Here is a 25,024-nt window from a genome sequence, read left to right as displayed (position 1 = left end):
TGCTACTCCTTCTCCCATCCCATTCTGCATTGATTCATTTTTAATTATCTTTATATACAGAAGGTCAACTCTATTCTAAGATTTCAACAGTTTGCACCCACACAGATACACAAAGTATGAAGTACTGTTTGAGTACTAGTTTTAACATTAATTCTCATAGGACAACACATTAAGGACAGAGGTCCTGCATGGGGAGCAAGTGCACAGTGAGTCCTGTTGTTGATTTAACAATTGACACTCTTATTTATGGCATCAGTAATCACCAGAGGCTCTTGTCATGAGCCGCCAAGGCTATGGAAGCCTCTTGAGTTCACAAACTCCAACCTTATTTAGACAAGGTCATAGTCAAAGTAGAAGTTCTCTCCTCCCTTCAGAGAAAGGTACCTCCTTTGATGGCCCGTTCTTTCCACTGAGATATAACTCACAGAGATCCTTCATTTAGGTCATTTTTTGCCAGAGTGTCTTGGCTTTCCATGCTTGAAATGCTCTCATGGGCTTTTTAGCCAGATCCAAATGCCTTAAGGGCTGATTCTGAGGTCCAAGTGCTGTTTAGGGCATTGTCATTCTAAGAGTCTGCTGTGTGGCCTGCTTCCCTTGTTGAATCAATCTCTTCTTTTTAATTCTATCACTTATTATTAACAGACACTTGGTCTCATTTATGTGATCCCTTTCACACTTAATCCTATCTTTATGATCAGCTATGAACTTAAACTGATCAGCAGTGGATTCTTTTTATTTATTTTTAAGATTTATTTCATGCATTTGAAAGGCAGAGTAACACGGAGAGAGAAAGAGATCTTCCATTCTCAAATGGCTTCCATTCCCAAATGACTGTAACAGCCAGGACTGGGCCAGGCTGAAGCCAGGAGATGGCAACTCTATCCTAGTCTCCCATAAGCACTTGGGCCATCTTTTGCTGCGTTCCCAGGTGCATTAGCAGGGAGCTGGATCAGAGGCAGGGCAGGTGGGACTGGGCTGCCTGTGGTACAAGCAGCAGCTTAACTCACTGCACCACAAGGCCGGTTTGAGAGAGTCAAATACCGTCTAGCAAAGTCCAGCAGAATATGGCCGGGAGCCTTCAGCTCTGTCCCTCAGCAGCCGTCAGAACCGGGGCGAGGTACTTAGCTTCTCGGTGCCTCGGTGCCTTCCTCTGTAGCACAGAGCTGGCGCTGCCAGCCGTGACATCACAGGGCTGGTCTGGGGATTACTCAGATGGACTCACATCAGGCGCTCAGAGAGCAGCCATGGAGCTCCCTGGGAGCGGCCGCAGACACGCCGGCCTTGGAGTCTCTTCGGAGCCCCTGGCCCATCATCATTTCTAAGCAGTTGGCTATCAAACAGCTCTGCTTCCCGAATGGTAATAACAGAAGAAACACCCAGCCAGTGGGCCCAGGCTATACCGTCCTGATTACTCTTCATTTCTATGCAGCTTCCTGAGCCCCCAAGTCTTCCCCCCATACTGCAAATGTGTCTCTTTACCCCCATTCCCGTTGTCATCTCCATTGGCCCAATCCTCATTTCGGCTGCCTGGGGAGGGCCTTGGTATTGGGAAACACAGCGCAGGTTTGGTCTGGGGCTCCCTTGGGTGCTATCTCCCATCCTCACCCTCCCCTCTCCCTACCCTACAACATCCTGTCTCTTTCTTGATGGCATCTATGAGAAGATCAAGACGCAACCCAAACGCTACCTTGTCTTCAAGTTCTCCCCTCAGCCTTGCACTTTAAACTTCACCTGTGAGCTTTCCCCAGGGCCTGCAGCCACACCACACCTCCGATGACAGGGATGTCCCCGGCTCACCGGAGGTCTCTGATGGCAGATTGGCTCGCTCATGTGTCACTCACAAGGCCAGTCCCTTTTAGAAGACAGATCTCCAAACACTTTTGGACGGACTTCTATGGAAAGTCCAAACTGAGATCACATTTGAGATCAACAGAAAGTCCATCTCATGGCTCATTTTGCTAAGACCAGGCGGCCTCCCTCCCAGCCTAACCAGCTCCTCTTCTGTCCGTTGCTCCTTTGTGCCCACCAGGTCGCCTCCACTCAAGTGCGGCAAATTAGGTAATTAGTGAAAGAGCAACAATTTTGCAGAGAAAATGGTGATGTGTTTATGGAAGTTCAATAGCTCAAAATGTATCAGGAAACCATTTACTGGGTCTAGAAAAAGTAAGCAGAGCTGGGTCCCAGCCAGCTCTCAGCAGAAGCAGGGACAGCTGAGACGTACCCGCCATGGAGAGGACCATTCTGAGGCACTGCCCAGGCGCCAGGTGCCCATCCTGGCTGGGCTTCAGGGCCCACCTCTCCCCTTTTGTTGAATCAGTCACAACACAGAGCTCCCGCAGGCTGAGCAATGACCCTTCCTACATCCACGTCTTTTCCATTTCTTTCCCACATTTTCCACAAGACAGTCAAGTCCTCAGAGAACATTCAGCCTCCTGGTTCCCCTCCCAAGCCCTACCGTGATAGTCGGAGGCTCAGACCACGCATTTGCCCTCCATTGTTTTAGCACCTGGACAGGAGTATGGAGAACAGGTGTGGGTTTTATTCTGGAGCCTTCAGGTTGCTTTGCTGTAACATCAGGATGCCTCGCTTGCCCTGTGCCCACCCAGACTGTCAAGTGCTTCCAAATTCTAGCTTCAGTTCAGGAGGGTGTTCTGTCCAGAGAAGCCCACCTCTGCCTTGGTGTGTGTATTGGCCATGGGAAGTATCAAAACCCTTGAGGGGCCGGCGCTGTGGCGTAGCGGGTGAGGCCACCACCTGCAATGCCAGGATCCCATATGGGCACTGGTTCGAGTCCCAGCTGCTCCACTTCTGATCCAACTCTCTGCTGTGGCCTGGGAGAGCAGTGAAAGATGGACCAAGGACTTGGGCCCCTGCATCTGCACTGGAGACCCGGAAGAAGCTCCAGATGTTGCGGCCATCTGGGGAGTGAACCAGTGGATGGAAGACCTCTCTCTCTCTCTCTCTCTCTCTGCCTCTGCCTCTCTGTAACTCTGCCTTACAAGTAACTAAATAAATCTTTAAAACACACACACACACACACACACTTGGGCCAGGGGCTCTGCTGCTTTCTGTTTTAAATTGCCCTTCTCTTCCAAAAGTTCTATGGCTTTGACACTGAGTGGATATCAGGAGTGATGCGGAGGCCACTTACAATTTCATGTCATGATAGCTTTCTACCCTTTGAAAGTATACCAGCTTGAGGCTGAACTTCCTCTGGGGTCTTCCCTGGACCCCTCCCGGGGGCAACTGCTTGACCGTCTTGCTTTGTTGGTTGTGAGCATCTCTGACCGCAGCGACAGTGGCTGACAGAAGAGCAAAGCACCCCGCAATGGTGCCTTCCTTCAGAACAGACAGGGGGGACTGAGCGTAGCTACGGGCAGGCCGAAGGATTCTAAACGAGACCAGGAGAGACACTTCTTCACTATCCTGTCGCTGCACGAGCTTTCAATGCATGCCCTCATCTGTTTTTGTTAAATTGACCATTTCCTTTAGCAGGAAATCAAGGTTCATACTGAGTTTCAGACAAGATACAGAGTGAGAAATAGCTTCACTTTTAAAAGACTTTGCGTTTTAAGACGTTCAGCATGGAACCTAATTGCATTTGATAGTTTGTTTTTCCTTCTCCATTTGCTGCCTAGGAATGTGTTTCATTCTCTCCTGTAGAACTGGGGTTAGGAGGAAGAGCTGGAGACAATGTTCCTTGGGCCTCAAAAGCTCTGAGAAAAATCACAATGACATAACAGTAAGTCAACTTAAACGACAGGAGCAGCCTTTCTGGTGGATTTTCTGTCTCAAACATCTGCAGACCACACAGCTGGACTGCAGAGGGGCACCATAGCAGCACCGGGTGACCCACTTGGAAGGGGCCAAAGAGCACGCACCAGCACACACGTACACACTAGTACACGAGCCTGCATCAGCACGCACGCACGCACAGGTGGATTTTATTCAAGGGGAAAAGTGATTTCTGTTTGAGGCAAAGGTTTTTACCTGCTGAGCTCCTTTAAGGATATAATATATAAACACTTTATTTTAGATTTTTTAAACTTTTTTATTTATTTATTTATTTATTTTTACTTATTGAGAGGCAGAGTTATGGACAGAGAGAAGGAGAGACAGAGAGGAAGGTCTTTCATCTGCTGGTTCACTCCTTAAGTGGCCGCAACAGCCAGAGCTGTGCCGATCTGGAGCCAGGAGCCTGGAGCTTCTTCCAGGTCTCCCACATAGATGCAGGGGCCCAAGGACGTGGGCCATCTTCTGCTTTCCCAGACCTTAGCAGAGAGCCTGATCAGAAGAGGAGCAGCCCAGACTAGAACTGGTGCTTATTTGGGATGCCGGTGCCACAGGTGGAGGCTTAACCTACTATGCCACAGCGCTGGACCCATGTTTTAGATGTTTTAAAATTCAAACCTTTCAGGGCCAGCATGGCATAGTGTCCCATAGGGGTGCTATTGGAGTCCCAGCTGCTCTTCTTCCACTCCAGCTCCCTGCTAATGCGCCTGGGAAAGTAGCGGGAAGATGGCCCAAGTCCTTGAGCCCCTGCACCCACATGGGAGACCTGGAAGAAGTTCCTGGCTCCTGGCTTCAGCTTGGCCCAGTGCTGGCTGTTGCAGGCATTTGGGGAGTGAACCAGAGTTTAAACGATCTCTCTCTTCTCTCTCTCTCTCTCTCTCTCACAGTGTGACTCTGCCTAAATAAATCTTAAAAAAAAAAAGAACCTTACAAAGTGTTCTAACATGAAGATACATTTTTTTTTTAAAGTAATTATAAGGTAAGATGATTCTCTGGAATAAAAAGCTTTAATTTAAAATCATCTTTTGGAATACTGATATGAGGGAAAGAAACACACAAGCAATGGTAGAACGCCAGCTTTTTAATTTACAAAGAGTGATTACCAGGGAGGAAAGCCGCGGGTGGCCGACCCCAGGCCGCCTCTGCAGTTGCGAGTGTGGGGGGTGCCCTCTGCACGTGGACATGACCTTACTTGATGTCACACAACAGGGCCACTCCTCTCAGGATCCAGTGATCTGGAGACAACACAGTTCGCAAATACACCACGGTGATGAATGTCAGATCCGTCCGCCTGGGCTTCTTGTAGATGGGACACACATACAGCTTGGCGTCCCTGGGCAGCGTGGGGATGACGGCAAAGATGTGGAGCACGGGCAGCTGCGTGAACAGCACCTTGGGCGTGGACTCGGTGAGCTTCCCGTTCCGTCGGTCCCACGCTGCGCCGTCCAGGTAGAGCCCATAAATATATACTCCTTCCTGGAAGAGTGAGAGTGTAGTCAAGGCTGACTGTTGGGAAGGAGAGCATACGCCTGTTCTCCAACCACCCCCACTCCTGGGCATCTCTTCCCCAGCCATGCGGGGCGAGGCTCCGAGCCTGCAGAAATGTGCCGGAGGAGGCCGCCGGGTGAATGCTGGGGCAAGTGCAGAAGTAGCCGCAGTGCCCAGTCTGCTCTGCGGGGGTGGAGACCCTGGAAGAGGTTGGGCTTGCGTGGGTGTGACGTGGGATCTCAGCCTGCACTGGCCAAGCTGCCGGGGGCTCAGCTTCCCATCGGTCACAGGGACAAGTGAGGCTGGCTGCAGCCAGAGAGTCAGAGCACCACCACCTCCCGGGGGCGGGTGGGGGGCGGGAATGGGGCAGCGAGTGCAAGGGGACTCGGGAGGGAAAAAGAAAGGGCAGTCTGGCCATTCCGCACCCCACTCCACCAGCTACAGTTTGGATATCCCCATCAAAATTCTCGTTGAACTTCTAACCCCACTGCGAGGTGGGAGGAGGCGCTGAGGGTGCGGGTTAATGGGTTGGTGGCTTAGTGGGAATCCCAGACAACTGCACCGCTGTGGGACCCCTGCAACAGAGACCTCATCACAGTGGCTCCTGCCCTGGAACTCCCCAGCCTTGAGAACCATGGGCCCAGTAACCCTCTTTTCCTTGGACATCACAGCAACACAAAGAGACTAACACATCCCTGCTGCCAAGGTCCTGGCGTGCACAGGGAAGTGTTTTAAGAAGACTGAGTTGAGTGGCAGCCCACCCGTGTTCCAGGGGCTGGTCCCAGGAGAACTGAGGACACGTGCAATGACTTCCCAGGTGCAGGGTCACAGTGGGCTGCAGGGCACAGGAGAGTGCCTGGAAGTGGATGCTGAAGGCTGGGCTGAGTTTGGGAAGACAGAGCGGAGAGGGCAGGATGGGCAGGCTGGAGCAATACTATGAAGAAAGGCACTTTGGCACTCGGACTTACCCCTAATGGTAGAGCTAGAAACGTGCCAGGGGATTCCAAATCAATCCCATCAAGGTGGCATGTACCAATGCCGTCTCACTAGTCCCAAGTGATCAGTTTAAGTTCATAGCTGATCATAAAGATAGGATTAAGGGTCAAAGGGATCACTTAAATAAGACTAGTGTCTGCTAATAATAATAATAATAATAATTCTAATAATAGAATTAAAAAGGAGAGAATGATCCAACATGGGAAGCAGGATACACAGCAGACTCATAGAATAGCAGATGTCCTAAACAGCACTCGGACCTCAGAATCAGCCCTTAAGGCATTCGGATCTGGCTAAAACGCCCATGAGAGTTTCTCAAGCATGGAAAGTCAAGACACTGTGGCAAAAAAAAAAACAAAAAAACAAAAAACAAAAAAAAAACAAACAAACAAAAAAAAAAACAAACCTAAATGAAAGATCTTTGTGAGTGAGATCCCAGTGGAAAGAGTGCGCTTTCAAAGAAGGAGGTACCTTTCTCTGAAGGGAGGAGAGAACTTCCATTTTGATGATGGCCTTGTCTAAATAAGGTTAGAGTTTGTGAACTCAAGAGGCTTCCATAGCCTTGGCAGCTCATGACAAGAGCCTCAGGTGATTGCTGACCTCATAAATAAGAGTGTCAGTTGTTAAATCAACAACAGGACTCACTGTGCACTTGCTCCCCATGTAGGCTCTCTGTCCTTAATGTGTTGTACTGTGAGAATTAATGGTAAAACTAGTACTCAAACAGTACTTCATACTTTGTGTGTCTGTGTGGGGGCAAACTGTTGAAATCTTTACTTAGTATATACTAAGTTGATCTTCTGTATATGAAGATAACTGAAAATGATTCTTGATGAAGAATGGGATGGGAGAGGGAGTGGGAGATGGGATGGTTGCGGGTGGGAGGGAGGTTATGGGGGGAAAAGCCTCTGTAATCCAAAAGCTGTACTTTTGAAATTTATAATTATTAAATAAAAGTTTTTTTTTTTTAAAAAGGCAGTTTGGGGTGGGAACGCCCACCCACTGTATTTAGCAAAGCTTTCAGCGATGATAAAGTAAATCAGGACTTGACCGTGGAAGAATCTGGATGCTAAACCAGGGAATTTGGACATTATCTTGCAGGCAGAGGGGAGAACATGCATTCAGAACATGCATTCTCTGGAAATAAAAAAGAGAAAGGCTGAGGAGGATCCACTGGGGAGACTCCATGAACTATGCAAGCTCATAAACATATGAAAAAGATGGTGACTATTTTTCCATTTCCATGAGGATTGGCTAAGGGGAAGTGAGTGCAGCTTCTGATAAAAGACAATGACATTAGTTGCAAAGTGTTTTTCTGGAATCCCCTCTGTGAGCCAGTAGTACAAGGTTTTGAACCAAAAATGGAGGCGCATGCTTTGATATAAAACCACGGGCAGTCTTAGGAAACCAGGACATGTGGTTCCCTTTGTTTGATACGAGGGGCCTTCAGAGAGTTCATCAAGGAATAGGATTAGAAGATAATGTGGAGCAGGTGCTTAGCCTAGTGGTAAGGACACCTGTGTCCCAAATCGGCGTGCCCAAGTTTGATTCCAGCTCCAGCTCCTACCCCGGCTTCCTGCCAGTGCAGACCTGGGGAGGCAGCAGCGATGGCTCCAGGAACTGAGCCACTGCCACCTGGGAGTGGGAGACCTGGATTGTCTTCCTGGCTCCTGGTTCTGGCCCTTTCCTATACCCAGCCGTTGTGGGCACTTGGGGAACAAACCAACAGATGAGAGCTCTCTGGCTCCCTCTCAGTCAAAATAGTTAAACAAACAAACAAACAAAAAGATAAAGTGAATGGCTCATGAAGTTGTTGAAGCCCTCTCTTATTTTTGTAAGAAGAGGAACAGACACACAGCGCTAACATGGGGAAGAAGGAGGCAGGGACAGAGCGATGGGTCTGTGAGCTGCGCAGTGCCAGGGCTGCCCCCGAGCATCAGCAGCCAGGAGAGAGGCACAGGGCAGGATTCTCCCTCAGCCTGCAGGGGAAGCAAGCCCTGCCAAGACCGTCATTTCTGACTTCCAGCCTCCTCAACTGTGAGAGAGAAAGTTTCTGCTGTTTTTCAACACATTTTCTTTTAACAGCGTTAGGAAACTAATACAGATTCCGATACCAGGAAGCAGGGTGCTGCTGTAACGAATAGCTATGAATGTGGAAGTGACTTGGGAATTGCACACTGGGTAGAACTCCATATCGTGAGGCGTATGATAGAAAGGGCCCAAAGTGCCTTAAAGATTAGTGATGAAACTATGGAGGCTAACGGAGCTCCTGGGGAGGTCTTGGACAGAAATGGAGCACGTGACTGGGAATTCAAGGAATGGTGGTCTTTGTTATAAAGTGGCAGGAAACTCGGCCAGAACTTGGACGTCATCCGATCCAGCCCTCATATGTGACAAATGAAGGGATGAAAACAGAAAGGGGAAAAGGGACTAAGAGTTATTGAATGTCAAGGCATAGTACAGTGGGGTAAGCCATATCACTGGCATCCCATTTCAGAGCACTGATTCAAGTCCTGGCTGCTCCACTTCCAATCCAGCTTCCTGCTAATGCACCCGAGAAGGCTGCAGAAGATGGTCCAGCCGCCTGCGCCCCTGCCACCCAGCTGGGAGACCAAGATGGAGTTCCTGGCCCCGCCCTGTCTGTTGTGGCCATTTGGGGAGTGAACCAGTGGATGGATGGAAGATCTCTGTCCTTGTCTCTTCCTCTAACTCTGCCTTTCAAATAAATAAATCTTTAAAAAAATATTTAATGAGTGTCCATGTGGGGTCCAGCACCAAGCCTAAATGGTCACATTAGATAATCACAACTTCCTTTTATGAGGTTGAACTACCACGCTCCTTTGATAGATGGAAAAGTGGAGTCTCAAGAAAGTTAAAGAACTTGCCCAAGCTCACGGAGCTGAGCAGTGACTCCCGACAGCACCCCTCTCTTCCTCCGGCCCAGTGTCCTTCCACTCAGACTCCCACGGCCAGTGGGGGGCGCTGCTGGAACCAGGCTGCTGGCCCAGTTAGTCTCAGCTGCCTTCAGCCCTGCTCTGCTGTCCACGGTTGATTCTGTATGTAGTCCAGAGCAGTAGCTGGGGATGTGTGGAAAATCCTTTTTAGCAAACACAAGCGTGACTTGTGATTACAGAGAAATGCACTGGGGGCAGTTCCCAGGACCACGAGATTTTGTCATTAGCCTCCTACTATGGCAGAGGGAGGGGGCTCTGCATTGAGGGCTCCTGTTAACCATGCAAAACAAACGGGCTTCACTAAGATATGCATGGATCAGTTTTAAGCAGAAATTTGAACTTTCGCCCTGGCCCCAGAACTGCCCCTGCTATTGCCCGGTGGCGCCTACCCCAGGGGGTGACGTGATCTCCTCCTTGGTCTGTCGCAGAACTTCATTGTTGATGGTCACGGTGTCCAGGGCCCAGCCTTTGTGGGCACGAGTTACTTCCTGCCTCATGGCCGTGAGGAAGCCTTAAGTAAAAAGAGAGAAACAGTTTCAATGCCTTGGTGCAGTCCACTTCCGAAACAAGGAGGAAGCCATCTCAAGTGCGACCCGCTCATCACTCTCCAAACTCTGTGCCGGTCCCAAGAAGAGCTAAGACCAAACCCCAGGAGGGGATCTTTCTCTCAGTGTTTCATTTCCCGGGGACTTGTGATGAACCCAACCCTTCTCACTAACTGACAGCAGGCAAGCAGCACCCTTCCTGCCCCAGACTGGGCATGGTTAGAAATTCTCTGGGGATTCCAAATCCCATAGGGGCTGGAACCCAGTCCCAGCTCGGTCTCTATTTAAAAACACAGGATTGAGGAATAAGTCTGGAATGGTGAAATATTCCAAGAACAGCATTCCAATTAAACTGGAATCAACCATTATCAAGCTTCTATTTGCTATAATGGAACAATTTCATTTAGTCTAAGGAAATAAGGCATAATGCCAAAATAGAAAACTTGACTTTCAATTTGATCAAACAAAGCAATCACCCCGGAAAGGAAAGCTACGTATTTTCATGTGCATAACATCGTTATTTAAGATAATATGTGGTTCCACATATTGTGGCCTTTCTTTAAACTTAATGTTTGCAAATGATGCCATCCAATTCAATAAGAGAAGTCTCAGAGAGTAGCATTTGAAGTTAGGAAAAAACCCCTCAAAATGGATTTCAGAACCTTATGGAACCTGTGACCTGTACATTGTGTTTTGGTCTCCATGCAAATATTGAAAATCAGGAGGCTCTCTAGTCAAACTCTGGGACATTTCTCCATCAGTGAACTCTGAGCACGGAATCAACACGTTCACGAACCAACACATCCGTGGTACTTTTTGATTGGGAGTGGGAAATTACAAGGCATAATTACAAGCACCAAGCTAAGATCCCAAGGAGATCCCAGTCCCTGGCCTGGCTTTTTTTCTGGCTTTTCAAGTTCTCCCTATTACTAGATTAGACTCTTGGAGAAGGCAGTCACGTGGTCATCCTTTCACTCCTTTGTCAGGTCTCTCTGGAGTGCCAGCCACAGTGCGTTGGTCACTGCTGTGGCGGGGTTGTGGGCGGGGGGTGACCACAAAGACAAGGATGTCATCCATGGAACCTGGATTCAAGGAGCTCTGTAGAGAGGGAGTGTGCAGGGGGGCAGGACATGAACCCAGTGCTGTTCTGAACAAAGGTGTGAAAAGGGTTATCGCTCAGGAGAAGAGCTCAGGCAAGACTTCATTGAGAAGAAGCTGAAGGTAACTCTTGACAGATACATACAAGTTTGCCAAATGAGGTGATTCTGGTTAGAGGAACAGCATGTGCAAAGGCACAGAGGGCTAGGCCAGAGAGGAGGCAATGACAGCCCGTGAGATTAGAACACCACTAGAGGAGAGAATTTTCTGGGTCGGAGTTTGGACTGCATTCTGTGGCAGGTGGGAAGTCACGAGTATTTCAAGTGCACAATGAATGGTTGAATCTGCATCTATGGAAGCTTGCCCAACAGAATGCCCAACAGAACAGAATTTAGGGTGCTGAGGAAGGGCCCTTGTGTTAATCCAACAGAAAAGTGAATCAATCAACCAGAGTAGCTGAATGAAGGATGCCTAAAGGAGATCCTCATAAAGTTAGTTTCATGAACCCAACAGTACATAGTGGGACAGGATGGTGTCACAAGATGCTAGCTAAGGGGGAAAGGGTGGGGCAGGAAACAGTGAGAGTTGCCTGGTGGCAGTCACTGCACTCTATACACCAAATCAGGTCCCTTGAGGCTACTTGATCTGTATATGATTATGTTGACTTCCATTTGGGGTATCCCATGCTTAGTAATAAAACATATTTTGGACCTGCCAGTCAATGTGTGTGTGTGTGTGTGTGTGTAAACACACTACTAGAACCCAATTCTCCCATCTAAGTCACTTCATGGAAATGCCATTTCATCATTCAACATTAAGTGTGCATCCAAGTGGTGTATTAGACACTATATATCCAAGTAGAGTTCTCAGAATTAAACTGACCCTATTTTATGATATTTTCAAATTCATCACCGATTTATGAATCTACAGGGTCATGATGTACAAGGCATGAATCCTGCTCTTAACCACCCAATGGCACATTGAATCAGTGATTTTTTTCTATAACATTTTGAATTCCAACTGAACTGCAAATGTAACCTTTCTCCATAGGGCACTCAGGACAATGCCATTAGGGCCAGATAAAGAATGAGCTGAACCCTCTCTTATGCAACACACCTGCCTCAAAGATGCCAGTCAAAGTGAGGGAGCACTGGAAAATGAGAGACCATGTCCTAGCTTCTCCCTACTGGGGAATCTTGTGTGATGCTGTCCACTGGAATTCAACAATAAGCCTTCTAGCACATGAGAAGCAGTCATTATATGCCAGTAGGTGGAATCTAAAACACACTTAGGTTATCTTGGGCTTTTAAGAAAGAAAAATGCTAAAGAACTATATTTGAGGCCTGAGGCTGGAAGGTAGAACTATTGCCTGGGTCATTTCCAGCCAGACAGTGTGAGGAAGATACATATTTTTCAAGCCTTGATAGTTTTGTTTTGGCTGCCTACAAAGAACATGACTTAGAGCATTCAAAGGACAGAGAATCTACTGAATTGTTCATTACAGATTTTTAAAAAATGAATGACCATCTTATCAAGTCTAGTGGGATAATTTTTTTTTCTGAAGCTTGTAGAATTTTTAAAGATGATTGATATCATTTTCCTTATAAAATCTTGAAAATCAGTACTTTTGCTTTGCTGCAAATTTAGTTGTCATAATTCCTAGAGTGGTGGGAAAGTGATTCAGCTGTTTGACTCTGAAAGGAGAAATAAAAACTTGGGGAAAGTCAATAATAACCTTCTAATCTTCACAAGACTTAACCACCCACATAGGAATGGCTGATTTGACTATTTAACTTCAGAGTTACAGGTGGTCTAAATGAGATGCTTAAAAAATGTTTTTCCCTTCAAGCTCATAAAGCATAATGAATTCTTAAAACACTTGTCAAACTTGTTCTTTTCTTTTAAAAAATTCACTTTTAAGCTGGGATTATACTTTAGAAACTCATGTCTAAAGTAATACTTGTTACATGTTAATTCCTATAATAGTAGTAATCCAACATTTCAGCAAGCCAATTACTGTTGTTTGACTTGTGCAATCAGTTGGCTTAAAAAAATCCAAAGAGTGCTTTAAATATCATTTCATACAAGGTCTTAGGGAAGATGAAAGAAATAGCTAATCAGGAAGGTTGCTCTTCTCACGTTTATGAGCAGTTGGTTAGTATTCTGTAATGAGTCCTACACCAAAAATAGGCCCCCAATTTTTTCCATTAATAAATGAACTGGTCCTTACGTAATAGGCCTTGGGTTGTGCAGTATTTCCTGTCTAATCAGTTACTAAGCGTCCCAGTAGCATTTTCGAAGATGAGGAGAAATGATGTTCCTGCCATGAGTTTCTGACAGGCAGTTTTTCCCCCAAATGGGAAGCAAATGTAGTTCATTAGTGAGTTAAATAAAAGGTCAGAAATCATTAAACAAAGATGAGGTTGATCAACCCAGTTGAATTAAAATACCTCAGGCACCTTTCCTGATTCTTTGCTAGATGCTGTAAGGCAGGGACCTTAAACTGCTGAAAACTAGAACTACCTAGGAAGCTTTTAAAACTCCAATTGGGGCAGACATTTGGCCTGAAGGTTAAGACTCTCATATCCCAGGGCCAGTGCAGTGGCATAGCAGGTAAAGCCGCTGCCTGTGACACCAGCAACCCATATGGGCGCCAGTTCGACTCCCCGCTGCTCCACTTTCAATCCCGCTCCCTACTAATGTGCCTACAGAAGCAGCAGAAAATGACCCACGTGTGTGGGTCCCTGCCACCCACATGGAAGACCTGGATGAAGCTCCTGGCTTCCAACAGGCCCAGCTCTGGCCATTGCATCCATTTGGGGAGTGAACCAGCAGATGGAAGATCTGTCTTTCTCCGTAAACTTCTGTCTTTCAAATAAATACATTTTTTTTCTTTTAGAAGGTGAAGTATCTTCAAAAAGACCAAAAAGACAAAAATACTCCCACATCCCACACTGGAGTGTCTAAGTTCTAGTCCTGGATGTGCTTATGACTCCAGCGTCCTGCTAATGCAGGTCCAGGGAGGCAGCAAGTGACAGTTTGAGTAGAGGGGTCCTCGCCACCCACATGGGAGACCTGGATTGAGTTCCCTACTCCTGGCCTTGGTCCAGTCCAATCCTGGCTGTTGTGGACATTTCAGGGAGTGAACCAGACAGTGGGAGCTTTCTCTCTCCCTCTCTCCCCCTCTGCCTCTCAAATATATACATGAAAAAAAAAAAAAAAAGCCCCAAACCCTCCCAATTCCCAGGCCAGAATCCAGGTTAATAAACTCAGAATCTCTGGAGGAGAGGCCCAAGCATCAGCATTGTTTTAAGGCAGCGCTTCTCAAACATCGATGTTCATGGGAATCACCTGGTGGAAGGGGCTCTTATTAGAATGCAGGTTCTGGAGCCAGCGCTGTGGTGTAGTAGGTAAAGCTACTGCCTGCAGTGCCGGCATCCCATATGGGTGCCAATTTGAGTCCTGGCTGCTCCTCTTCCAATCCAGCTCTCTGCTGTGGCCTGGGAAAGCAGTAGAAGATGGCCCAAGTCCTTGGGCTCCTGCACCCCATGGGAGACCAGAAGAAGCTCCTGGCTCCTGGCTTTGGATTGGCGCAGCTCCAGCCATTGTGGCCAACTAAGGAGTGAACCAGCAGATAGAAGCTCGCTCTCTCTCTCTCTGCCTCTCCTTCTCTCTCTGTGTAACTCTGAATTTCAAATAAATAAATAAAGCTTAAAAAAATGCAGGTTCTGACTCAGTACATGAGCAAAGGTAGGGCCTGGCATCCTGCATTTCCATCAAGCTGATGCTGCTGGCTGGCTAACCACATGATACACAGCAGAGGTGCGAGGCGCAGGTTCTTCACACATGAGAAGTTGTTAGGAAAATGGATTGTACACTCTAGAGGCCCTGTCCCCAAGCATTCTGATATAATTGGGCTGGGGCCCAGGAAGTGGTGGGCATTGAAAGCCGCCCAGGTGATTCTACTGTGCATCAGGCTATGTCAGCTAGATCACTGACAGCCACTGGCCCACAGGATTTTACGAACAAGTTTGACAAGTAGGAAGGAAAATGCCTTGGATTACAAGGGGAATATTTGGATGTGTCGACTCCTTCCAGGAACCCCCGAGACACACGTGTTTTCTGAACTTTCATTGCATCCAGGATGTGGTTGCTCCGGCAAAGCCTGGGTGCACACTGAAGAAGTGGGACTAATCCTCGTGGCAAGGTTAGGGTCAGCTAAGCCCACCACGTCCCAGGCTCTGAAATGTCAACTCCCTGCACTGGCCCATCTTCTCCTTAGGCCAGTTTACACTTTCTTCCTCTTGACCTAATCTCCCACCTGTCCCCTCCCTCCCAGACCTCCCACTGTTCCTCCTCCCAGACCTCCTACTATTCCTTCTGGCGTGGGGCTGTGGTTGGCCGTTCTCACTCTTCCTGGAACCCAGTGCAACTCTGGGGACCTTGTCCTTCCCTGTTGTTCCTCCACAGTTTGTGGGATCTCTGCTGTACTGACAACCATCACCTCTGGCCACACAGCCCTCTCCTCATTGCAGCCATCTGCCCCCAGGCACTAAGCACCCTGCCAACATCTGCTCTCTTCTGAATGCTCTGGTCTTTGGCTTCATCTTTTTTAACTCACCCACTCCACTCCTTTTCTTCACTTCCTTTCCTATTTAAATCCATCCTCTTCATCACTTGCCTAGCAAAACCCCAGTCCTGGAGGGGTTCAAATGTCCTCCTTGGTACACCAATACCAGGCTGATGAGCAGTACCAACAACTGTCACACAGCTGCCATCACTTCAGTTCACCAACAGGAGCCTTAATGAGCTTCTCAAAGATGCTTAGCAGTCTTTCCCTGTCCACCACCACCACCAGCCTCCTCGCTCAAACTTCCACCACTCTCCTGAAAACACCCCCTCTAACATCTCCATATTGAAAGTTACCTGTTGGGGCCAACATTGTGGCATAGCAGTTTAAGCCACTGTTTGCTATGCCAGCATCCTATATGGTGCCAGTTCCAGCCTAGCAGTTCCACTTCCAATCCAACTCTGCCAATGTGCCTGGGAAGGCAGCAGAAGATGCCCCAGGTACTTGGGCTCCTTCCACCCCTGTGGGAGACCTGGATGGAGTTCCAGGGTCCTAGTTTCATTGTGGCCATTTGGGAAGTGAAACAGTAGACGAAGATCTCTGTCTCTCCTCACCTCTCTCTGTAACTCTGCCTTTTAAATAAATAAACTTTTAAAACTTACCTGTTGTTATGTTGTGTTTAAATGATTTCCAAATTTAGGATTTCATGATAAAGATGAGGAAGAGAAATCTATTTACAGAGATTAAAAGGTTTTCAATTTTTAAATTCTCTCCATGTTTTCTCATGTTCTCATTTTTTAAATAAACCAATTTCTCTTATTTTTAATTGTGCAATCTCATAATACTTCTGGCAAAGCTGGAGGGTATAAAGTTCAATAAATTTATTTCTGCTTAATAATTGTCACAATGCTTTGGTGTAAACATTGCTTATGTTTATTTGTACATGTAGGTGAAACATTTCAAGCAAACAGTCAGGACTCTTTTAAATTCCAAAACCCTAAATATTATTCCTGTGCATCAACCCAATCTAACAGACAGTAGAAGCATCAATTACAAACTCCCTTAACTTCTCAGCACCACCAGTGCACCACTGCCGCCTCCTGCTCTGAGCATCTCTGCTCATCCGTGTCATCTCTCCTCTTCCTTATTAACTCTCGGTACAACAGGTGAAGTGCTCCCCCTCCTCCCTGGAGCACACCTCTCCCCTTGTGAGTGCCGATTTGGTCACCTCCTACCTCTTTGACCCCCTCTCTGATGGTTCTTCTCACCAATACTGGAGCAGGCTCAAGCCTCTTTTATCATTAAAAGAGAAAGAAAGAAAACAGTTTCTTCTTACTCTTCCTCCTCTACTTTCTTCTCCTCTTCAAAGTCAAATTTCTGAAGGGAATGATTCACACTGTCCATACTCACTTTGTGTCTTCATTTCCTTGTTTTTCTCACTGACTCTGAACTCTGCCTCCTCCACCTCCCCACCTGCCCCACTGAGACTTCTCTTGCCCACAGTCTCCCTCTTGATAAATCCACCTGACCATTCAGGGCCCATCTTACCTGACCCTATTTACTCTCCTCCATTTTCTTTGTCTTCCATGACCTATACTTTCCTGGTTTGCTTCTTCCAAGCTCTTTGGTCATGAGGATACAAATCGGAAGAGTTTGGGTGATCTGGAGAATGGTGCACAGGCACATATGAGTACAGAGAATCACGATCAGGACAGTTTGGGAGGAGAAGGACTAGATCATGGCATTGGTGAGATTCACAGAAGGAGGGAGTACCCCACACTGGCAGCTGGAAGTGAGGAACTAGAATTCTCCACTGCTCCTTCATGGGTAGAGATGAATGGCTGCCTCTGTGAGAATGACTGAGGTCATCAATGATGGTGCCGAGAACAAGAATAGAACTTGCCTGAGAAGAGCCCACAATGTGCGCCCAGAGGCAGGAAGAGAACCAAGAAAGGGCATGGATGGAAGCCAAAGTATGAAAGAGTTTCCAGGACTGGCATCCTGACTATAGTCAAAGGGAAGGGAGTCAAAGGAAAGGGGCTGTTAGGTATGGCAGCCCTGTAGAGAAGAGTTTCAATACAGCGATGGAGGCTGGCCAGATTGCAAGGGACTGGGTGGTTGGCAAGCAAGGCATCCATGTGCAGAGACTAGAATTGCAAGAGGCATGGCTATGACGAAGGCCAGGGCATAAAAGTCCTTCACACACAAGGCAGGCAGGGTGGGTTGTGATTTACTCAGAGGTGTGACTAAGCTGTCCACAGCCCCTCCACAGTTCCGTGATTTGGGGACAGGCAGGGTAGAGCTATTACTCAAACTGAGACTCCTGCAGACATTAGGGGCAGCTCTGGTTTGGCAAACACTTGCACTGGGGCATGCTTAGAGTAGCTACTGGATTATAAGATATCACTCAGTCCCTTCCAACGCTGAAATTCTGTCAACCCTAGGTGCATTTTTCCACCTCAACAAATGGCAGGCTTTTAGATCCACCCTCAAACAAGCATTCAGAACCTGCAGCCAGTTGATGCTGCTGCTCTGAAAATAAACACAGGGCAAGATGATTTCACAGAGACACAAGAGAACAGGGCAAAAATGATCCATCTCCTTGATTCAGCCATATCCCCTCCAACAGAACAATCTTGATTTATGTGAGGGAGTCATTAGTCGTCATTGATAGCTGTTGCAACAGACCAGCATGGCTTGTCAAGACACTGAGAGAAAAAGAACAGGAAAAGAAAAAAAAAAAAAAACAAACTAGGGAAGCTTGGCTGCTAAATGGCATTAAGTTCAAGATTGAGTTAACTATTTGGGAAATGATGCTGTAGCATGGTTCAATCTAACGCAGAGGTGTGAGACCTGGGGAGCACACTCAGCCTTTGCTTCCATGTCATTAGCAGCACCTGTGAGGCATGCCCAGCATCAAATGGCAAAGCCTGGCCATCAATTAAGAGGTTCCCAGATCAGTAGCCATCAGGGAAATGCAAATCAAAACCACAATGAGGTTTCACCTCACCCCAGTTAGAATGGCTTTCATACAGAAATCAACAAACAGCCGGCACCGCGGCTCAATAGGCTAATCCTCCGCCTTGCGGTGCCGGCACACTGGGTTCTAGTCTCGGTCGGGGCACCGGATTCTGTCCCGGTTGCCCCTCTTCCAGGCCAGCTCTCTGCTGTGGCCAGGGAGTGCAGTGGAGGATGGCCCAAGTACTTGGGTCCTGCACCCCATGGGAGACCAGGATAGCACCTGGCTCCTGCCATCGGATCGGCGCGGTGCGCCGGCCGCAGCGCGCCAGCCGCGGCGGCCATTGGAGGGTAAACCAACGGCAAAAGAAAGATCTTTCTCTCTGTCTCTCTCTCTCTCACTGTCCACTCTGCCTGTAAAAAAAAAAAAAAAGAAATCAACAAACAAAAATGTTGGCGAGGATGAGGGGGAAAAAGGTACCCTAATCTACTGTTGGGAGGAATGTAAACTGGTACAGCCACAGTGGAAGACAGCATGGAGATACCTCAGAAACCTGAATATAGACCTACCATATGAACCAGCCACCCCATTCCTGGGGATTTACCCAAGGGAAATGAAATCAGGATATTAAAGAGTTGTCTGTACCCCCATGTTTATTGCAACTCAATGCACAATAGTTAACATATGGAATTAACTCAGATGTCTATTAACTGAAGACTGGATAAAGAAATTATGGTGTATGTACACCATGGAATACTACACAGTGGTTAAAAAAAAACATGAAATCATGTCATTTACAAAAAAAAAAAGATGGTTGCAACTGGAAAACACTATACTTAGTGAAATAAGCTAGTCCCCTAAAGACAAATACCATATGTTCTCTCTGATCTGTGGCAAGTAGTCTATGCTAAAAGGTAATCTATAGAAGTGAAATTGATACATTGAGATGTGATGATTTTGAATAGCCCTTGTTTGGACTGTTGAATAGTGTTTTTTATATAGTATTTGTTGAACTCTTAGTGTAAGGTTAATCATATTCATATAAAGTTAATTGAAAATAGATCTTAGTAAAAAAATAAGAATGGGAATAGGAGAAAGAGGAGAAAGAAATGTGGGAGTATGGATGGTGGGGTAGGGTGGGAAGAATCATTAAGTTCTTCAATTTGTATATATGAAATGCATGAAATTTGTATACCTTAAATAAAATGTTTCTAGGTTAAAAAAAGTTCTCAAAGGCAGTCAACACCCTGGCTTAAGTCAGGCCCATTACAACCCATATTCATTGGGTTTAAACACATCTACACACACACACACACACAGAAGCTCATGCACCAGTATATAAATCACGTGTCCATGATGCCCTGAAAAGGTTCACATGTAGGCAAAAGCGACCCCAACAATTTCTTGAGAGTCCTGAAAAGCACAGCCTTAAACCATGGGTGAATATGTACACCATTGACTGCTGGGAAAACTCAGGAGAGCAGACAGGTCCTCCTGGCCTGAAGATTCCACTGGGAGGCAAATCCATGCTCCAAGAAAAGCTGTGCCATTGAACAAATGTTCAGGGTCATGGATGCAGGCAGCTTGACCATTTCAATAATCAGATCTAATCGCCCCCCTCGTTGAGCTCGTCAACTGCTGCAGAAATGATGGTGAAGGGGCCTGAAAATACCAGATGAGCTCCATGGCGACTGACTCAGCCTCTTCAAATATGACAGAAAATAGCAGGCCACCCATGATGCAAATGAGCAGTGCTGCAAACAGCAGGAGCTGGACACTGCCGTAGCATGGGCCTCAAAGTCACGAAGGCCAGGGGAGCAGTCATCCGAGGCATGATGGGAAACACACCAAACAGAATCAGATGCCATATTACACTGCAAGATGCCAGCAATTAAGTCACAGATGAAGAAAACACTCTCTAACAGTCTTCTCAGCGATTCTGACTAAGCATATTCGTGATGAGACTGTGGGCCTTTTTACAATCTGCATTATGTTTTCCTGTGTGTGTGTGTGTGTGTGTTTAAATCAGTTACTTAAGTGTTTTGGACCAAAAGGAAAATTATTGAAGGGAACTAGATGGGACATAAAACTCAGGAGAAACATTCCTGATTGTTGATGTGAAAGAGAGGCTGAGCAGGCTTCCAGCTGGAAGGGACTTCATCTGTTTGTGCACTGCCTGGGATTGTGCATAGGCTGCTGTGATCTTCAAGTTTTTCAGGTTTGGCTAAATGATGTGGGCCAGGATGGAATCTTTCCCTCATGTCAAGAGAAGGAGAAGCAAGAGAGATGTGATTAGTGTGCAAGAAGAGTTGACTTCCAGTTTTCTATGCAACCATGAATAAGGGGGGGAGGGTGAGTGTGCGCACACATGTGTGTGTAAAGGGAAAGATGCTTGAATGGCTCTGGGCCATTCAAGTCACGCGAGAGTCACAAGAGAAAGAACCAAAATTTGACTTGAAGACAAATGAGGAGAAGGGATCGACATTATTAACCAGTGAGGTCAGGAAAATTCAGCTGAAATGCAGGCATGCATGTGTATGTATTTCAGTGTTATTCTGGTTGATAACATTTCTTTTTGTTTTTACATCTGTGTTTACATGTTTTAAAACTTTTATTTCTGTATTTTATTTTAAAGGCAGGAATAGGGAAAAAGACAGAGATCTCCCATCCACTCCCCCAAGTGCCTGCAACAGCCAGGGTGGGGTCAGGACCGATCTGGAAACTGAGAACTCAGTCCAGGTCTCCCATGTGGATGGCAACCACACCTCATCACTGCCTCTCACTCTCAGGGTGCACATCAGCAGGAAGCTGGAATTGCAAGGGGAGGGGGGACTTGAGACCTTGCACTCTGAGACAGAATGTGGGCATCCCAAGTAGTTTCTTAGCTGTTGTGCCGAACGCCCACCTCTGGTAACATTTCTTAACAAATATTAGCAAATAAAGAGTTGTTCATAACAATAAAAGATTAGCTCATATTAACTCAAATACTAACAATTAAAGATCACCTCGTTAACAATCAGAGATTAGTTCAAAGTGTTAACACTGCACGATTTGAGGTACATTTTTTTTTCTCCCAAAGAAACCTTTTATTTAATGAGTACAAATTTCATAAGTTAAATTTTAGGAATATAGTGAGTCTTCCCACCATACCCCCACCATCCTACCCTCGCTCTCACCCCACCTCCTCCCTTTCCCATTCTCCATTAAGATTCATCTTCAATTAACTTTATACACAGAAAACTAACTCTATACTAGGTAAATATTTCAACAATTTGTGCGTGCACACACACACAACTGTTTGAGAACAAGTTTTACAGTTAATTCTCATAATACGATTCATTGAAAACAGAGGTCCTGCATAGGGAGTAAGTGCATAGTGACTCCTGTTGTTGATTTAACAATTACCACTCTTATGTATGATGTTAGTCATCACCCGAGGCTCTTATCATGAGCTCCCTAGGCTATGGAAGCCTTTTGAATCCACAATCTCTGTCAGTATTTAGCCAAGGCCATAAGCGAAGTGGAAATTCTCTTCTCCCTTCAGAGAAAAGTACATCCTTCTTTGGTGGCCCCTTCTTTCCACTGGGGTCTCTCTCACAGAGATCCTTCACGTAGGACATTCTTTTTGCTACAGTGTCTTGGCTTTCCATTTTTAATGGAAAAAAAAAATCACTGAACGAAACTGTGTGTTGTGATGTGTGAGACGACTTAGTCATTTGTGTCTGTGGGAAGCCGAGGATGAACCACCCACACCCTTGGTTTCTCAATATCAAAAATACACTCAACAACCTCTTAGATTTTAAAACCACTGGTCCTTGCAACTGTCCTGAACGCCATCTGCCAGCGCATCTCTACACCTGCAGGTGTCCTAAGCTGTCTGACACAGCCAGCACTCCCTGCCTTTCTGCCCACCTGTCCCTCTTCAATGCTCCTTGGTCTTCAGCCCACACCATTGCCTCTCCTGGCTTTCTCAATCAAATATACTCCCTCCTCTGCACCTGGTGAAGAGCCCAAGGTCTCCTCCTTGGACCTGGTAAGAGTCTCATTGTTCTAGTCTACCCTCCACCTCCTCCTCCTGGGATTATCATCTGCTCTCTGATGAGTCCCCATTGCCTCTGTAAGCTCTACTGGAAGACCTTCCTCATCCAGGCTTCCTCAGCTCTGCCCCTCCACCCCCCATCTCCCTGGACACACCTTGTGTAGGCTCAGACCTCTGCCTGGAATGCCCTCTTTTTGTAGCCCAGCCTTTGCAACCTTTCCTCACTGCCTCCGTGTGGAGCTCTTCCCAAGCCCCAAGCCCGGACCCTGTCCTACAGAGGCGGGTGGTTCTCAGGTGGGGCACTGGTCACGTCCTGTTAAGGTTACTGCTGCTTCTTTCCTCCCAACAAGATCATGGGCTCCTTCCAGGCAGCAGTCAGGCCTCAAACGTCTCTACTGAAAGCTCTAGCCCAGCGGTTGCCAAATGGAAGGTGGCCAAGCAACCCTTATTAAGGTGGATGTTCGGTGGCCGGCGCCACGGCTCAATAGGCTAATCCTCTGCCTTTCGGCGCTGGCACTCCGGGTTCTAGTCCCGGTCAGGGCGCCGGATTCTATCCCGGCTGCTCCTCTTCCAGTCCAGCTCTCTGCTGTGGCCCGGGAGTGCAGTGGAGGATGGCCCAGGTGCTTGGGCCCCGCACCCCATGGGAGACCAGGAGAAGCACCTGGCTCCTGGCTTTGGATCAGCGCGGTGCGCCAGCCGCAGCGCACCAGCCGTGGCGGCCATTGGAGGGTGAACCAACAGCAAAGGAAGACCTTTCCCTCTGTCTCTCTCTCTCACTGTCCACTCTGCCTGTCAAAAAAAAATTTTTTTTAATAAAAAGGTGGATGCTCGGTCTTCAGGCTCCCCAGCAAGGAATTACCCGGTGACAATGTACTCAAGTTGGGCACTCACAAGGAGGAAAAGAGACTTGCCAGTGAAATCTGAAAACCACAGTAAAATTTTTTTCTCCCCAATTTTGATATAAATTATGGGGGAAAACAGAGAAGTGACATTTAGGGGCTGCCTTTCACAAATCTACAGGCTTCTGACATAGTGGTATACTGTGGATGATTTGATATGCTCGCAGAAACCACCATTAAGAAATTAAAGCATTGGGGGCTGGCGCTGTGGCGCAGTGGGTTAAAGCCACTGCCTGTAGTGCTGGCATCCCATACTGGTTCGAGACCTGGCTGCTCCACTTCCGATCCAGCTCTCTGCTATGGCCTGGGAAAGCAGTAGAAGATGGCTCAAGTCCTTGGGCCCTTGTGCCCACATGGGAGACCTGGAAGAAGTCCTGGCTCTTGGCTTCGGATCAGCTCAGCTCTAGCCGTTGCTGTCATTTAGGGAGTGAACCAGCAGATGGAAGACCTTTCTCTCTCTCTCTCTGGCTCTGCTTCTCTCTGTAACTCTGTTTTTCAAATAAATAAAATAAATCTTTAAAAAAGAAATTAAAGCATTTGAAAATTCATGAAGTGAAAGACTGCACAGAGTATAGTTAAATGTATGCTTTTAAATTATAGTATTTACGGAGGTATTGTTTATAAAAGAAAACCACACAAACCATAAGCACATGGCTCTGTGAATGTTAACCAAGAGAATATAGCCTTGTACCCAATACCTGGGTCAGCAGGCAGAACATTCCAGGCCCCATAAGTCCTAATCCCTACCCTTTCCCTAAGTGTAGGCACCATCCTGACTTCTAACACCACAGGTCCACGGCTCCCTTTATTCAGCATTATACTTGGAGATTCAACCATATGGCTGCAATAATTCACACTAAATGGGATGATGCATGACCTAAATGTAAGTGTGGACATTTCTCAAATTGTATTACCGATGGAGCTATGAGGTGCCGGACTGTAAGAAATCCAACATCTCTTCATTTTGACTAAGAATTATTTGAAACAAAACTGTCCGTATGATAATAAGACAAAAAAGCATCGTGTTTCTGAACCTTATGAATTCTATGATGTTGAGCCAGTAATTTTCTCAGGAAACATTTCTAAAATGAAACAATACATGAAGCAGAATTAGAAAGCACTCATTCAGGGCAAAAACAAAATCTGTGTGTGTGGTGGGCATTTGTCCTAGCAGTCAAGGGGGTGCTTGGGAGCACCTGAGTTTGAGTCTTCGCTCTATGCTCCTGTCTCCAGCTTCCTGCTAATGTGCACCCTGGAAGGCAGCAGGTGATGGCTCAGGTTTGGGTCCCTGCCACCCACAAGGGAGACCTGGCAGTTGCAAGCTTCAGCTTGGCCCAACCATGGCTGTTGAAGGAATTTAAAGAGTGAACCAGCAGATGGAAGATCTTTCTGTCTCTCTGTTTCTCTGCCTTTCAAATAAATAAAATACATTTTAAAAATTAAAAAAAAAATGGAGGGGGGAAGACACTCAAAGCTCACTTTTTTTTTTTTTTTTTTTTTTTTTTGCTACCTGATAGTTTTTCAAAACGGTCTAATTTCCCAACTCTAGGAAACAATTTCTGCAACTTTCAATGCTTCATTGCTGCTATTTTAACAAACATTTAAATACCAAACTTTGAGAGAAATCTTTTCCCCCCTCTTTTCATAACTCAGACTGATGGTTTGCAAAAGTGGGTGAAAAGAA

The 25,024-nt window shown here is 46.7% G+C and overlaps 1 protein-coding gene across 2 annotated transcripts in view; it reads right to left on the bottom strand.

Annotated features, from left to right (window-relative positions):
- Window positions 1-4,980: 4,980 nt before the first annotated feature.
- DNAH8 (dynein axonemal heavy chain 8) overlaps window positions 4,981-25,024 on the bottom strand; it is a 310,883-nt gene continuing 290,839 nt past the window's right edge. For both annotated transcript variants that reach the window (XM_062187476.1, XM_062187477.1), the window contains exons 88-89: window positions 9,620-9,741; window positions 4,981-5,268 (exon numbers count right to left, since the gene is read on the bottom strand). In XM_062187476.1, the coding sequence (XP_062043460.1) occupies window positions 4,981-5,268; window positions 9,620-9,741 (410 nt within the window). The remainder of the gene's footprint in view (window positions 5,269-9,619; window positions 9,742-25,024) is intronic.

Source organism: Lepus europaeus, chromosome 3 (genome assembly GCF_033115175.1).
Source record: "Lepus europaeus isolate LE1 chromosome 3, mLepTim1.pri, whole genome shotgun sequence".
In the NCBI taxonomy this organism is placed as follows: Eukaryota; Metazoa; Chordata; class Mammalia; order Lagomorpha; family Leporidae; genus Lepus; species Lepus europaeus.
This window is presented reverse-complemented; position numbering and strand designations above follow the sequence as displayed.